The sequence below is a fragment of the Doryrhamphus excisus genome, linkage group LG13 (genome assembly GCF_037039965.1).
Source record: "Doryrhamphus excisus strain RoL-2023G ecotype Guam linkage group LG13, RoL_Dexc_Guam_v1.1, whole genome shotgun sequence".
Classification (NCBI taxonomy): domain Eukaryota; kingdom Metazoa; phylum Chordata; class Actinopteri; order Syngnathiformes; family Syngnathidae; genus Doryrhamphus; species Doryrhamphus excisus.
This window is the reverse complement of record NC_136369.1, coordinates 7,810,668-7,828,123: the sequence shown is the minus strand read 5'-3', so window position 1 is coordinate 7,828,123 and position 17,456 is coordinate 7,810,668. Positions and strand designations below refer to the sequence as shown.

The 17,456-nt window shown below is 38.6% G+C and overlaps 2 protein-coding genes across 2 annotated transcripts; one reads left to right on the top strand and one right to left on the bottom strand.

Annotated features, from left to right (window-relative positions):
* On the top strand, positions 1-10,734 carry ace2 (angiotensin I converting enzyme 2). Its single transcript, XM_058088754.2, has 18 exons — positions 1-232; positions 319-477; positions 583-676; positions 3,085-3,228; positions 3,347-3,462; positions 3,558-3,663; positions 4,537-4,634; positions 5,096-5,268; positions 5,843-6,069; positions 6,739-6,883; positions 6,971-7,069; positions 8,099-8,221; positions 8,561-8,739; positions 8,861-8,919; positions 8,993-9,090; positions 9,169-9,285; positions 9,718-9,912; positions 10,003-10,734. Exons 1-18 carry the CDS (start codon positions 47-49, stop codon positions 10,097-10,099), a joined length of 2,415 nt encoding a protein of 804 aa, XP_057944737.2. The 5' UTR covers positions 1-46; the 3' UTR covers positions 10,100-10,734.
* A 1,311-nt stretch (positions 10,735-12,045) lies between these two features.
* LOC131139853 (uncharacterized) lies at positions 12,046-16,486 on the bottom strand. Its single transcript, XM_058089779.2, has 6 exons — positions 16,373-16,486; positions 15,921-16,017; positions 14,021-14,393; positions 13,044-13,169; positions 12,819-12,949; positions 12,046-12,675 (listed from the first exon to the last, which is right to left on the bottom strand). The coding sequence occupies exons 1-6, from the start codon at positions 16,378-16,380 to the stop codon at positions 12,448-12,450; spliced, it is 963 nt and encodes a 320-aa protein (XP_057945762.2). The 5' UTR covers positions 16,381-16,486; the 3' UTR covers positions 12,046-12,447.
* Positions 16,487-17,456: the final 970 nt, after the last annotated feature.

Genomic DNA, 17,456 nt, shown 5'->3' with positions numbered 1-17,456 from the left:
AGTGTGTGTGTGTGTAAGTGTGTATGGATCTGAAGTAAAAGCAGCAATGTCTGGAAAGTTTTTTGTTACATTGCTGGCTCTGTGCTGCTCTGTCTCTGCTCTGTCTGTAGAGAACCAAGCCAAGGATTTCCTTCGGCAGTTTGATGAGGAGGCCAATACTCGCATGTACGAGTACTCACTTGCATCATGGGCCTACAACACCAACATTACAAAGGAAAACTCTGACAAATTGGTAAGATTTTTATTTCTTTAAATCACCATCTTCATCATACCGCTGACAGATTTTTTAAATCATTGAATATGTTTTCATTTATCCAGTCAGAACAGGGACAGATTTGGGGCAAGTTCTACACCCAAAAGTCAGAAGAGGCTCAGAAATTCCCCATTCAGCAAATCAAGGATCCTCAAATCAAATTACAACTCATCACACTGCAAGACAAAGGTTCTGGTGCTCTGTCACAAGCTAAAGCTGAACACGTAAGAGATGTTTCTCTTTCTTCCGAAGCTGCATGAACTCTTCTAGCGTTTTCCAGTATCACATCATGTTTCCGTTTTGTGTGTATGTTTCAAATATGGCTGTAGCTGAACAAGATCATGAGTGAGATGAGTACAATCTACAGCACAGCAACAGTGTGTCTCATGGATGACCCGCTAAACTGTCAGACATTGGAGCCAGGTATGCTGTGTTAACACATATGTTAAATAATAACTTGTGGTGTTTTGTGGTTGAATACAGTCCATTATTGTTATTATTATTATATTGAAACAAATTATACATATTTTTTTGCCTAAATGAGTTATTCAGAAGACTGATTCAAAGACGCTGTAATGATATGTAGTTTTCTAAAATGGTCACTACATGTTAGTAATATTATTGTAATGTTCAGCAAGAGGCAAAGCACGAGACTTGATCACCGGGAAAAAAACAGCTTTTATTGCAGGCACAATAACCCATGCAAAGCTTAAACTCAACTCCGAACCCCCAATGTCACTTCCTGTCTGCCAGCAATCTACTCTTCTCACACTGTAACACCGGAAAAAACAGCTTTTATTGCAGGCACAATAACGCCAAATAAAAAACATGGACTACTGTTGCAGCCGTAACCCATGCAAATCTTAAACTCAACTCCGAACCCCTGATGTCACTTCCTGTCTGCCAGCAAATCTGCTCTTCTCACACCGGAACGCCGGAAAAAACAGCTTTCATTGCAGGCACAATAACGCCAAATATAAAACATGGTCTACTGTTGCAGCCATAACCCATGCAAAGCTTAAACTCAACTCCGAACCCCCGATGTCACTTCCTGTCTGCCAGCAAATCTGCTCTTCTCACACCGGAACACATTTATAGCACCACACACAAGCCCAAGTTTTATTTTTGTCTTATTTTCTTGTCTTATTGTCTTACTATATTAATGTAATACAGGTGCAAAGGTGACTACAGGGGTGTTATTTCATGTTTCATTACTGTGTGTGCTTGAAATACTGTACATTGTGAAACATGTCCACAGTGAACTATTCACTATTGTCCACAATTGTTAAGTGTTTTTCCTCTTTCCACATTCATACCTATGGACAATTTGGAGTACATGTTTGGAACCATGTTTTGGCATAGGCGCCTCAAAAGTGACGCTACTCAACCAAAATCCTGAAAGATACGGTCAAAAAAGCAGCTCATGAAAAACAATTCAAATTTCAGTTTGATTACGCAAGGGTTAGCCTGTTTTTTACGGCAAAAGTTTGAGTATATTTTCTGGTGTACATATGTCATGTTATTAATACACTGTGTGAGTCCAACTGTATTTTCATCACAAACGTCCTTGTTAGCAGCTTGCTAATACATAGAAACAGTAATTGGAGGTCAGCTCCGTCACCTGTCAATGATGTCATCAGCTGTATTTCTTTGCCATCTAACACAGTTACACTACAAGTCTCAAAAATGTTAACAGTAAACATGCTTTTATACTTTTACAATTATAGTTTTACATGCATAAAACAATCCTAAACACATGTAAGTGACAAATGAAAGGGATAAATGAACATTTCAGGTTCCATTTACCCTCGTTGAGAGACATGATTGTTTACAAAGACACTATGTGAGATCAACACAAACCTTTTTCTTTTGCTATGTGCTAGTTCTTGAATTCCATAGTACTTCTCACCTTCTTTATCAAGTGGTTACATTATAGTATTTGTTGTTATTTTGCAGCCACAATAAAAATGCTCATTTATGCCTCTCAGTTATAATTTATATGTGCAGTATTCACACATGTTCAATTGTTTTCACCATATAAGTTGTTGTAAAACTGTAAAAATTTGTTTTTTGTTAACATTTTTGGCTTTCTGGAGCGGATTAATTTGATTTACTTTATTTCTCATGGGGAAAACGTATTTGGTTAGATTTGTTCCTTCTGGAATGGATTAATGGCACTAACCAAGGTTCCACTGTATCTAATGATAATATAGATAATACAGTATGAACAAGAATGTTTCACAATATAAATATTTTGTTGTTTGTATTGTTATGTATGTGGTCTTTTCATTAATGCAACTTACAAATTTGACTTCTGCATGAAAACTCAAAATTAAAAACACATGAAGCAATACACGGCTGCACGGCGGACGAGTGGTTAGCGCGCAGACCTCACAGCTATGAGACCCGAATTCAATCCCACTCTCGGCCATCTCTGTGTGGAGTTTGCATGTTCTCCCCGTGCATGCGTGGGTTTTCTCCGGTTTCCTCCCACATTCCAAAAACATGTTGGGTTAATTGGAGACTCCAAATTGTCCATAGGTATGAATGTGAGTGTGAATGGTTGTTTGTCTATATGTGCCCTGTGATTGGCTGGCGACCAGTCCAGGGTGTATCCCACCTCTTGCCCGAAGCAGTAGAAAATGAATGAATGAATGAATGAAGCAATACAAACCCACCTACATATATCCCAGTGGAAACATTTTTACCCATTCATTCCCAACTGCCTTGTCTAAGGGAATCCCGGTATTCAGCGACTATCATCCAGTCGTTCCACTGCCCCCCCCAGCCAAATGGTATTCTAAATGTCATTCATAAGCTGTTGTTTGCAGGCCTGGAACATGTGATGGCAAACAGCCGCAACTACTCTGAGCGTCTGCACGTGTGGGAAGGATGGAGGAGACAAGTGGGGAAGAGAATGAGGCCACTGTACGAGGACTATGTGCATCTGAAGAATGAAGCTGCCAAACTGAATGGTGATCTAAGTTACAGTTAATAAGATACCATTTTAAGGAGGTTACATTTGAATACCAGATATACAACAGAAGATATCAATAGAAGATATAATTGCTGTCTCCCCTGATGTATTTCAAGGTTTTGAGGACTATGGAGCTTATTGGAGATATAACTATGAGACCGTTGAAGAGGAAAGTCCATACAATTACACAAGGGATCAGCTCATGGAGGATGTACGCTCTATCTACAAACAGGTACATCTGCTGTGTCTTTATGGGTGCTTTGTGGAATCCAAAAGTGTTTCTGGCAGTAGGTAATCAGCAAGGTGTCTCAAATTGTATCCACACAGATCCTGCCCTTATACAAGGAGCTGCATGCCTATGTGAGAGGAAAACTGATGGATGTCTACACAGGCCACATCGAGACTCAAGGACCGCTGCCAGCACATCTCCTGGGTAACATCCAAGATTTGTTCAGTCCAAATAAGCAGAAATCACACTGACACGCCATCTCATTACAATATGTCTCAAAGTGAGCACACACCTCACATTTAAGCTTTTTATTATATATTCTCAAGGGGAAATACTATAAAAAGAAAACTTTCAATAGTCATTGTACAGCTTCTATAGCAGCAGAGGTTGACTGTCCTTTGAAAATCAACCATTAGCTGGCATACTCAAGTCAGTATAAAGTACCTCACAGGTTGTTACGGGAATCCTATTTCACTCCTCCATGGTGCCATTACTGGTGCCGCTGGTTGATGTTAGTCAGACACATTCTTATACTGGGAAACTGCCTTGCATTTTCCAAAAAGAGGACATAATAATAATAATAAAAGTTTCCCAGAGGCATTAGCATTCATACAGCCCCGGATCATGACACTACCTCCACCATTTTTTGACTGTACGCAAGCCATGCTTATTTTGCTACTCACTTGTGTTGCCAGCTATGTAGACAATAAAGTCAAGTCAGCTTTATTTATATAGCCCTTAATCACAAAAGAGCCTCAAAGGGCTTTACAAGCTGGCAACAATCCACAACATTCACTGATCTGAACTCCCATCCGGGCAAGGAAAAACATAAAACCCCATTTGGGAAAGAGAAGGAGCGTCAAACAGGCCAGGAATACTATTAACTTAATGCTATAGTGTAAAAATAAGTATTGAGTCAGGATTTCTACTGAGGTAGCAACTCTAACATCAGGAGGTAAAGCATTACACTGTTGGAGCCCTGAAATAGTTTATGATTGTATTTTTTTTCAATATTTTTTTCCATTGGCAACTTGTGTGATATATTTATGGTCTGTTGTTATGATCTGATTTGTTTAGGAGACATGTGGGGAAGATTCTGGACCAACTTGTATCCTCTGTCAATCCCCTATCCGGAGAAGCCTGATATTGACGTCAGCAAAACAATGGTGGAAAAGGTGCAGTGCAACTGAATCTGTTTTGTTTACAGTAATATGCAGTCATTTGCAGACAATATGGAGACAGGCCAATTATAGCTTTGTTGTTTTAATGACCTTGGTCAAACATGAAAACCAAAAGAATCTGATTTCCATGAAGATTTGTAAAGGTGTCGTGCATGGGTCAAGCAAGAACATATTACATTTCGGTGAGAATCTAGATGAAGGGGAGCATATTTTCAATAAGTCTTATTGGAGTCACTATGCCATCATGGAACTGTCAACTCCATCAAAAAAAATCACGATATTGCGTCTCTGTCATTTTCCATGAACCAGTAGGAAGCCAAAGACATTTGATAGATAATGTGACTGTAGAGCATGTCAATGCAAAGAAGCACTGACTATGTTCACAACGTTCCATCACACAGCACAAAACATGTTTTCTTTGATATTTAATAAATGCATGCCAATTTCAATTTCAGGGCTGGAATGAGCGCCGACTTTTTGACGAAGCAGAGAAGTTTTTTATGTCGGTGGGACTGTATAAAATGTTTGACAACTTCTGGACCAACTCCATGCTGGTGAAGCCGAATGATGGACGCAAGGTGGTCTGTCACCCTACGGCCTGGGACATGGGGAACAGAATGGATTTTAGGTATCTTAAATGCACATTTGTGAATAAACATGAACAAACCAGCAAGAAACTAAATACAAATTAAATGTGTATTTAGTATAATTTATATTTTTCTGTAATGTTGTAACTGCAATAATCTTAGTGCGGTTTCTTACTACTTACTATCAGTCATGACTCTGAGTCATTCTTTGTTGCTGATAAAGGTAACAAAAACTATTTAGTCAAACATTAATCAATATACTGCACAGTTGTTGCCCTATAACCGATGAACATTCTAAATATAAGATAATGTCATGGGGGTTTTCTTTATTTAAAAAAAGCTACATAAGGAAAACCATACTCATTCACATGCATGCATTTGTTGCTAGGCAGACTATGCTTGGAATAATTGCTGTGTCCCCAGGCGCAATTCCAAAATGGCGCTTGATGTTGTTTTTGTGGCTTCATTTTTTTTGAGCATGGATTTTATTGTGTTTTGCCTCTGACTATGATTCACCAGAAACATATTATCGTATCAGTTTTATTGGTTATGATAACAGATCTGTATTCCATTGTAAAATGGCTATCAACACCACATCTATCTTATCATCATCAGGATCAAAATGTGCACCAAAGTGAACATGGACGACTTCCTTACAGTACATCACGAGATGGGCCATAACCAGTACCAGATGGCTTATCGACATCTGCCCTACCTCTTGAGGGACGGTGCCAACGAAGGTTTCCACGAAGCCGTTGGGGAAATCATGTCCCTATCTGCCGCGACACCCAAACATCTCAAGAGCCTAGGCCTCCTGTCTTCTAACTTCACTTATGATAACGGTACTGTTGACCTCCATAACCACTGCATATCTCAAAATTTTTAAAAAGAGAAAATTATGACAAACTGTCCTTAATTCATCATAGAAATTGGGGCTGCAGTGATCACACCTGAGTAGATCAGGGGTCAGCCACAATAGAAAAGTTAACATACACACACCTTTATTGTATATTTTTCATAAATAATTATTTTTCTTTTATTTAATAGTATAAAGCTTATTTTACTCACCTTGCAATCCTGCTACAGTCCATGCTTTCACACCAGGGATGCTGAAAAAACTTCCCAATCCAATAAAGATAATGGAGTGAAAAGTTAAAAGGTAACAATGTAAATCTTGCCATTACTGTAATTCAGCATCACTGTAATTTAGCTTATGTGGGAGTCTAATATTTTGTGTATTTACAACAACCAATGTTATAAATCCACAACATTTTTATCACACATAACAGTTTCTGTGGAACTTTCTGGATTCTGCTCTCTATCATGGCGGACAAACCCGCCCAGGGCACAATACGGAACCGGAAGCCGATCTTCGTCAGAATTATGATCGTTACTTTGTCACGTCAGCTTGTTTCTACTGCCACTAAGTGGCAAACATGTGAACTACAAATCATTTTGTCAAAGCTGCAGTGATATTATTCTAACAAAGTTATTTTTTTTCCTTTCTATAGAGACGGAGATTAACTTTCTGCTGAAGCAGGCGCTCACCATTGTGGCCACTCTGCCTTTCACCTACATGCTGGAGGAATGGAGGTGGCAGGTCTTTGCAGGAAACATCCCAGAGGATAAATGGATGGAGCGCTGGTGGGAGATGAAGTAGGCACACTCACAGACAATTGGCGTACTTATAGAGCATCATTTCATAAAAAAACATGCCTGAATTATTGTTGTCTAACATAACAGGAGAGATCTGGTTGGGGTAGTGGAGCCGGTGCCAAGAGATGAGACATACTGTGATCCCCCTGCTCTGTTCCATGTATCTGGAGACTATTCCTTCATCAGGTAAACATTTCACAAACCCACAGCAGAGGGACTTTATAGGACACAATAAGCATTGAACATTGTTAAATGGGTACAGATTCCAATTACACTAATTCATTAAGTAGGTTTCCTTATTTATAAACGGAATATTTTCATAGTTTCAGTACAGAAAACGGCTGCACGGCGAGGGAGTGGTTTGCACGCAGGCCTCACTGCTAGGAGACCCGAGTTCAATTCCACCCTCGGCCATCTCTGTGTGGAGTTTGCATGTTCTCCCCGTGCATACGTGGGTTTTCTCCGGGTACTCCGGCTTCCTCCCACATTCCAAAAACATGCTAGGTTAATTGGGGACTCCAAAGTGATGAATTTGAGTGAATATGAATGGTTGTTTGTCTATATGTGCCCTGTGATTGGCTGGCAACCAGTCCAGGGTGTACCCCGCCTCTCGCCCGAAAACAGCTGGGATAGGCTCCAGCACCCCAGCGACCCTCGTGAGGAAAAAGCAGTAGAAAATGAATGAATGAATGGTTGTTTGTCTATATGTGCCCTGTGATTGGCTGGCGACCAGTCCAGGGTGTACCCCGTCTCTCGCCCGAAGACAGCTGGGATAGGCTCCAGCACCCCCGCGACCCTCGTGAGGATAAACGATAGAAAATGAATGAATGAATGAGTATATAAAAATTGGTTGCTACCTTCTAAGTATATTTTTAACATTCTTAAAGCCCTGTAGACATGAACTAACACCCCTATAGTCACCGTTCCACTCATAATATCCGATGTACTGTAATAATAATAATAATAATAACTGAAAATACATGAATAATACTTGTGTTTGTTGCTGTAAAGGGATTGAAATGTTTTGACTAATGATAAGCCATGAAGCCGATGACGACGGTTACTAATTTCTGATGTAAACATCTAATTACAGAACAGTAAGTGCATAGTGTTTAATATATATCTGGTGTTGCCCAGATAGATATACACACAGGGAAAGGATACTATTGACTGTGCAAAACGATTACTGTGGTCTTTGTTCATGTTTACTGACAGGTACTTTACAAGAACCATCTACCAGTTTCAGTTCCAAAAAGCTCTTTGCCACGCCGCCGGTCAGTCAGAGGTCTTGTCTTCTTGTGACATTACGGGTTCTACGGTAGCCGGCTCCAAGCTCAGGTATTTCTTCAGTTTCTCCTTTCAACAATTTCAAGACTTCCTTAGGGAGGTGTGCAATATTTTGTTTACTTTTTGTTTGAATCCTGGTTGGACCCCCTGTGGAAAAGGATGCATGGTACAGTGGGTACTAAATACTAGACTGTCCATAAGGTGATAATGTGAGTGTGTTCTTTGTCTATATGTGTCCTGTGATTGTCTGGTGTGCCCCATCTCTTGCCTGAAGTCAGCTCAGATAGGTTCTAGCCATTAGCAGAACACATCAGAGTACAAAATGGATGATATGAATTAATTATTGTTCTTTCCTATAAACCATCATCTTCTCTCATTGTTTACTCTCAGGAACATGTTGGAGTTGGGTCGTGCCCAGTCATGGACCAAAGCATTGCATGCAATATCTGGAGATACCAGGATGGATGCAAAGCCTCTTCTGGACTATTTCCAAAAACTTTACGAATGGCTGAAGACAGAAAACATGAAACACAATCGTGCTGTTGGCTGGGATAAAGCCATAGATCCGTGTGAGTTGAAAAACCTGAAAATTTTCCCTGAAAGTCGGACATCTTTCTTGTGTTCACCAAGATAATATTTGAAAGATGTCAAAAACACAAAACATATTGGATTTATTCAACCTGCTTGCAGATTCTGATTATGCCATCAAAGTGAGGCTCAGTTTGAAGATGGCCATGGGTGCTGAAGCTGTGAGTATTACTAGAATTACATGAAATTATAATAACATGAGAAATATTAATCAAGTGAAAAATTCTATTGTAGTATTCCTGGAACGCCAACGAGCTCTACCTGTTCAAGGCCAGCATGGCTTACGCTCTGAGGCAGTACTATAGTCAAAATAACGAGACGCTTCTCTTCACGTCAGTATTGGCCTCCTTTGTTTGAATACGTTACAGCTCTGGTGTGAGAACATCTCTCTCTCTTTATTGCATCTGCAGATCAGAGAACATCCTAACTTATAAAGAAACACCCAGGATCTCCTTCTACATGGTGGTTAACAATCCTAAGACGCCCTCTGTTTACATCCCAAGAGAAGATGTGAAAGCGGCCATACGGTGAGGTTGCACTTTATTAACACACCTGCTAGGACCTGCTATAGCAAACTTGCGCGGGCCGCACTAACATTAAACTTTCATATCAAGGAGGGGGGCCTCAAACTGGTGTCCTGCAGGCCACGTTTGGCCCGCGGGCTGCGTGTTTGAGACCCCTGTGGTAGAGGTTGTATCACAAATTCTGCCTTTACATTTTATTTTTACTCGCTTTTATTTGATTTGTGAGGAATTGATTTAGCATTATATAGTTTGTATTGGTCAGGAGATCGGGAAGAAGAATTGGCGACTCCAAATTGTCCATAGGTATGAATGTGAGTGTGAATGGTTGTTTGTCTATATGTGTCCTGTGATTGGCTGGCGACCTATCCATAGTGTACCTACATAGCCCCGTGACAACAACAGCATATTCATTCTTACTGATATGAATTATAACAGATTATCCCGAGGCCGAATTAACGACGCATTCCAACTGGACGACACCACACTAGAGTTTGAGGGTATCCCAGCAACCCTTTCCCCCCCTGTGGAGCAGCCTGTGGAAGTGTGGCTGGTTGTGTTTGGCGTGGTCATGGGAGTGGTGGTGCTCATGGGACTCTTCCTTATCGTCTCTGGCATCAGGGATCGCAGAAAGTAAGTCCAGTTTAAAACCTGGAAGTGCAGAATTCCTAAGTTGGGACATTTTGCACTCACTGTACATCTGTGCTTCCTGTCCCTTTGCAGGAAGTCTACAAATGTGGGAGTCGAAAATCCTTATGAGTCTGATGGACAGACTAACAGGGCCTACGAGGACAGTGCTGATGAACAAACTGGATTATGAGGAGTGAGGTCATTTTCACCTACGAGAGGGAAGGCAATCACATGACTTGGTATCTGTAAATAAAATGGTGTTCGCCCACCTTAAGTGTGGCTTACTTACTTTTTAGATGGACATAACCAGTGACGTGCAGTCAGGGGAGGCAGGCCTCACCAGTTATGATGAAAAATAAATAAAATAAATAATGGATAACATAAAGCAAATATTAATATTTGTGCATTGTCCTGTATTCTGTAATGTATGTATTCTGTAAGTGTATTTTCTGTATGAGTCCAATTGTTTTTAACATTTTCTTAAGTAAATATCACTGAATTTGCACATTTCAGTGAGGCTGAGCGTGCCTGCCTGTGGTCATACTGCACACCAAGTGGGATCGTGGCACCTTCTAGTTCTGTTTGTCTCCAATAATAGTTGCAGAAACATTTATTTTTCACCCAGACCTTCTACGGCCTTTGTAATGTCTTTAATGTAAGTGTAATATCATTATTCATGCTCATCAGACAATAAAATACATAAGAATGTCATACAGGAGGCTCTTGTAGTACCACAGCGTCCTGAAGGGGTCAGGCGTGCATGAGCTGGAAGGTGCTTGTCACTGCTGTTCTTCCATAAGGGAAAGGCCCTTTATAGCAGCTCACCAGGAGGTGATAAGACTTTTTGCGGTCTGAACGCAAATGTTTTTAGTTCATAAAAAAATAATAAAAGGGACTCAGAAGTATGTGCAAACAATTTGATAATAATTCACTTCTTTGTCTTGTTTTTCTCTTAATGAGCAACCTGTTTTAACAAAAAACCCCTTCCAAACGCGTCAGTGACTAACCAGCCATGAGCCAAGATCTTCATAAAAAATCTATTTACATTTTTTTTTGAAAATGTTAATGTCAAACATGATTCAGGATTTTTTATAAACAAAAGTATATCCACAGACTTTGTTTTTTGAAGTTTTTGAAGAGTAAAGGAGGGTCTTACGTTCTCCTTGGGAGGCTCACTGAGCTACACTTTGAAAATCCCTGATCTAAATCATGTTAGAAGATGTTACCATTCTTTTTTTGTTGGAAAAGAACCAATTACAAAACAATTACAATTCCCCATTTAATCAAAGAATTCCTCATTTTGGGATTTTGGAAAGACTTGGACTTTATACAATATAAGGTATCTTTAATTGGGCTGTTTGGAATTTGTAATATACTTACATAGTAGTACTTTTTACTTGGATACATTCCAAGGTTCCTTTAATGCTTGCTTAATGACATTGGTAAAGTGTATTTTCCAGTGTTATGAAATGCATTTTCCTTAAATATGCATTAAAAAAACAATAACAAATATAATAATATTAATAATAATAATAATAATAATACTATTACGATAATACTACTACTAATATAATTATTATTATTATATTAATATAATAACAACAATAATAATTATTATTATTATAATATTAAATTATAATATAATATAATACTAATAATAATAATTGTGCAAAATAATAATAATAATAATTAATATGATAATAAAAATGATTATTATTATTATATTATTATAATTATTATTATTATATTAATATAATAATTGTTAGTAGTATAATATTATATAATGCTACTACTACTACTACCAATAATAATAATAATAATTATTATTAAATTATTAAAATTATTAATTATTATTATAATTATTATTATAATTATTAATTATTAAATTATATAATACTAATAATAATAATTGTGCAAAATAATACTAATAATAATTTATATAATGATAATAATGATTATTATTATTATATTAATATAATAATAATAATTGTTAGTATACAATATAATATTATATAATACTACTACTACTACTAATAATAATAATAATTATTATTAATATTATTATTAAATGTAGATTTTTTTTTGTTATTTCCAAGGACAATCATGTGCAAGAGCATTTATTATACAACAGTCAGTTTAGTTTAGTTCAATCACAATAAACCATAACTCATATCTGAGTCAATTGTAAACCTTCATACCTTTGCCAGTATTAAAACACAAAGAATTAAGCAATGTACTCACTTACATATTTAACTTATTCTGCCCAAATAAGATTTTTCCCAAGTTATAGTATCATTAATAATAATATCATTATTGTGATGAATGATAATATAAATTTTTTTTAAATGACGTGAAGTAAGCTGACTTGCACTCATAGCTCTAATAGTAATGTCAGCACACACGTTACTTCACTCCTAACGGTGGTCAACTTGTATTTGCACATTTAACATTTCACTTAGAGTAAGTCTTGTGTTGTCAGTTTATTCCTGGAATTATTCGTTTTTCCTACACAAGGAATTAAAATACAGTGCATGAATTCTATGTTTGAATGATGAAGAGGAATGGCTGGCATTCTCGCGGCTCTTGCAGTTCGCCCATTTTCACAGAATCCGTGGCGTCTGATGTGACTATTTGGATATACCAGCCACGGTAGAGGGCTGATTCAAACCTCCGCTGGCTTGTGTGGTCAGTTTTCATGTAGAAGACGTATGAAAGGTTGGTCTCGTCGTTCATGGAAATGCTCCTCAGTCTCTGCTTGTCACATGTCTACAAAAGCAAACGTGGGGATTCATCGGTTTAACCACTCCTGATGGCATTTTTATTTCAAAATAAGTTTTCTAAACAACTTTGAAGTCAATCAGCGTCACAAAACAGAGTTTTAGGATCTACTGTATTTCTAATGTTTTTACCTCCACTTGAAGGAGCACCTGCTCTCCTCTCTTGGAGCACCTAAGGAAGCAGTCAGAGCCAGTGAAGTTCAACACCACTGGGAAATACGGCGTCAAACAAGTGGACTTGTAGTAGTAGATAGTCATTTTCTCTGAGGACAAAATGTTTCAATTTTAAAACAACCTCCAAAGGCTGATAAAGGCCTAAGCAGTGTGGTGTGGTGTTTGTTGAACAGTATGACACACCTGGATGAGGTGACGCATAAAGAGTCTTCTGTGAACAAATGCCTCGAAGATATTTGTTGGAGGCCACATGTTCAATTGGAGTGTCCAGTGACTTTAGGTGTTTGAAAGATCCCCCTCCTCTTGAAACTGGAACATAACATACAGCAAAGAAGCATAACTTACAGTACACCAAGGGTCTATAATGTGCAGGCCAAATGTGGCCCGTAGGACACTAGTTTGAGGCCCCCGCCTTGATATGAGAGTTTAATGTTAGTGCGGCCCGCGCGAGTTTGATATGGATGCTCTATGGTATCATGTACCCAGAAAAAATTATTACGTTTGATTAATGTTCATGTTAAAGGTTAAATAACTGTTAATAGTTATCCTCCCTATCCGTGTGGAAGTGGTAAGTTTTTGGCTATTTAAGTATAAAAGAAATAACTTGAAGGCTACCGTTTAGGTCGCTAGCTCTCTAGTTTGCGAGTTAGCATGTGTCTCAAGACCCTGCAGTTGCGCAATATGTTGTAAATAAAAAGAGTATAAATGTGACTATAGTCGCGTTTTGTCATGTCTACAGGGCTCTAATAATGCTTTGTTCATTTTAATTTGAAAAAAATAATAATTTAAAATATAAATAATATAATATAAAATAATTTGTCTACCCACCAACTATATGTGGTTTCTTAAGTTTTTATTATTTACCGTTTTATTATTATCATTATATTTATTTATTACTGATTTATTCTTGATTTGTTTATTTATTTTTCATCTTATTTTGTGTAGAAAAATAAAAAGTAAGATATTCGAGAACAGTGGAATGTTTTATCAGAGCTTTTATTGTAGAAAATTGGAACCAAAGCAAAGTTTTTTTAAATTTTTTGTTTTTAATAAATGCGTTTTTTTTTTTTTTTAACCTGATGCGGTGTTGTTGGACCGCCAGGGCCTTCAGAATCAGTAATGCTGGCCCGTGTCACATAAACACTGTTTTATTTACTCACCAAGCGTCACAGTGCTGGACTCTGACACCATGACAATGTCACTGAAGCTACATCCCGTCCCAGGACATCCACGGCAGGCGCTCCCAGCATCACAGCCCCTCCCTCTTATCACAGAGATGCTAGTTTTATTCATGGTAACAACAAGAAGATCGTTGTCTTGCTTTTTCTCCTCATCTTCAACCGGGCATATGTCATTATCTTCTGCATCATTCCTTGACTTGCTCTCGCTCTCCTGCAGGTCTTCCTCTCTCAACATCTCCATGCTGAATTGTAGCAGAGTACGTTCCTTGGAGACAGGGTGGAGGGCATCCTCCACTGAACACAGCTGATCTTTGTGCTGTTTTTTACTTTGACTGTCTTGCTTGTGCACCGTCTGATGACAGAAACAAGAAGTAAGCCATGACTTTACTGTTTAGGTTTTCTCTTTAAAGGAGACCTATTATGGTCTTTTTCGACCCTTTGACCCTTCGACCTATGACAGTTGGATTTCCTTGGCTTTACAAAATGGTGTGTTTTAATTTATTCCACCCACGGCCCACCTTCGGGCACTCCGCTGTGTTTGGTCCCACTCAGCTTGTACAACTTGTAACCCCAGCATGCCCACAAAAGGAAGTCTGTGATGTCACAGTGAGCCGGTGTTACAAAAAAGAGCCATCCTCAAAATGTCTTTCAGGGCTCACTTCCAAATGTGCAAATCTCGTTATGTGGAACTCATTCATTCACTTTCTATCGCTTATCCTCACGAAGGTCGCGGGGGTGCTGGAGCCTATCCCAGCTGTCTTCGGGTGAGAGGCGAGGTACACCCTGGACTGGTCGCCAGCCAATCACAGGGCACATATAGACAAACAACCATTCACACTCACATTCATACCTATGGACAATTTGGAGTCGCCAATTAACCTAGCATGTTTTTGGAATGTGGGAGGAAACCGGAGTACCCGGAGAAAACCCACACATGCACGGGGAGAACATGTAAACTCCACACAGAGATGGCCGAGGGTGGAATTGAACATGGGTCATTATCTGAAACTCTTTTACCAAATACTCAAAAATCTGATTAATTACACTTTTTTAATTAATTAATCATGATTAATCATCACGTGCAGTTATGTCTGAAATATGTCAATTTTTTCTTTATTTTATTGAAAGAAATATAAATGACAGGACAGGATTATATATATTTGTATGTATTAATAGTTCCAAATGAACGCAAAACCTAAATCAATGCAAAAGATATCACACGTCTGAAAATCTATTTACTAGTTTGTCTAATAGTGAGGGGGTTGCATTCAAAGATATGAGATATATATATAAAGATACGTATATAAAGATACCATGTCATTTACATTAAAGTCACAGTTTGAGTGTGTTTTCTAAGATTGCCAAGCAAAGTGAGTGATGAGAACATCAACTCATTGTTTTACTTTTTAATTAGACTACACACAAACACATACACATATAAAAGACGTTGCTTTGATGTTCGGAATGTACAGGAATGCATCTCTCGATCATTTAGTGACAATGAGGAAGTGTTGTTCCAATGCTGAACAAACTAGAGACGAGTTGGAGATACAGATATATTGTTGGAATTGCACTGTTGTTGATGTGTTCAGGCCAAAATAAAGTTATAAAAGAGCATCAGACTCTGTGGGGGCGCTACAACATGCCTCAGTCTGCTGTCGTAACAGAGAGGTGGGGCTTGCGTTAATTAAAAAATTTAACATAATCAATCAAACCAATTAGTTACCGCCGTTAACGTCAGAATCTGGCCTATATTTCATGTTGTGGATGAACATCAAGGCCTTGAACATGCTCTTAGGACACAATAACCAAATGATATGTTTTAATCCTTGTCAATGGATGATGACCTGACTCAAGAATCTGCATGATGTGAACTCACCAACTTTGGACAACCTTCTGCTATGGCCTGAGCCAACTCCTTGGGGGTGAAATCCTGCAGGTCAGTTCCGTTTATTTGCACTAGCTTGTCTCCTCGCCTGACCAAAAAATAGACATGAACAGTTCCAGAATGCAACTTGACAATGCCAGGGCTTATTCACATCAGGTTAGTTATCACGATTGGCTGTAGCTGGTAGATTGTCTTGGGCAGCTCCACAGAAGCTAGTTATCCACAAACATGAACTGAGAGTGCTGTGGCCAAGAAACACGACCCTTCTCCAAAATGGACAACTTTAAGCACCGAAATGGTTTTCTATTCGAATTCTTCAACTTTACCTCAAATCTATCCTGACCAACAGCTGGATGGCTGAAACTGGGACACATTTTGTTTGATTGTTTGTTTTTTTTTTTTCAATTGGTACCAAAAGCCTTCAGAAATCAGTGTGCAAATACCTCATCATTTGTTTGGGTCCACTTGATTTTTGGTACTGAACAACATTTTCCACTTCATACTGGTGCTTCCCCTGATGGAGTTGGTGAACTATCAGCACACTTCCATTAATCAGAGTCTCCTACCATGTGAAAATAAGACAAACGTCCTTCTTATTAATGATCACAGTGCATTCATTTATCCGTATGTTTTGAAAATGAAAGAAAACATTGGTCACTCACTCACCATTGCATCCATGTTGCTGACACTGTCCACAGATGATAATGGAGGCACCACGAATGACAAATGTGTGTCTGAAATCTTCTGTGGTTTTTATACTTGTGCTCTGGACAAAAAGCGGAAGTTGCAACCAATGAAACACTAACACAGAAACAGGATTTTTTTTTTTGAATGGGAAAGTGCAGCCAGCCTCTGATTGTGATAGAAAGGAGAACTCTAATATAATACTACAAAAATACAGGAAATGCTGTCACAATCAATATTTACTTCTGAAATGACAAAAATCAAAAAGTTGTTTCAACACTCGAAAAAAGTGCAAACCTTCATTTGAATTGTAATGATCAACCTCCAGGTTTGGACACATAAAATAATGAAGTGACTCACAAATATTTCACTCCTCTGACCATGCCTTTTTTCTTCTCTACATTCTGCTGTACTGTGGCGTTTTTGTATCCTTATTAAAACTTATTGCTGCGGTACTCCTCCTGTCGCAGTACTCCTCAAAGCGAAGACTCATTTATTCTGTACTGGCACCCTGCAGCCACATAACTTCTACATTCCTTCAGCATGTACAGAAATCTAACATTTTGTGCGATGGTTAGCATCTTCCGTTCTACATGCAAAACATACAGAACGTTTTGGGGAGAACCTTGCAACCTACTGCAAGCAAGGTAGCGATGACACAGGAGACACGGCAGGGAGGCATGAAGGAGATTGAATGACAATGGCCTACAGCGAATCAGGATACAGAAGACAATTAGAGGTGCAGACAGACAAGAGAGGGAAGAGATAGACACTCAATTTCCCATAATGCAGTTCTTTCAAAAGAGCCATGCTTGGCCTTTTTATTTAACTTCATAAGCACCT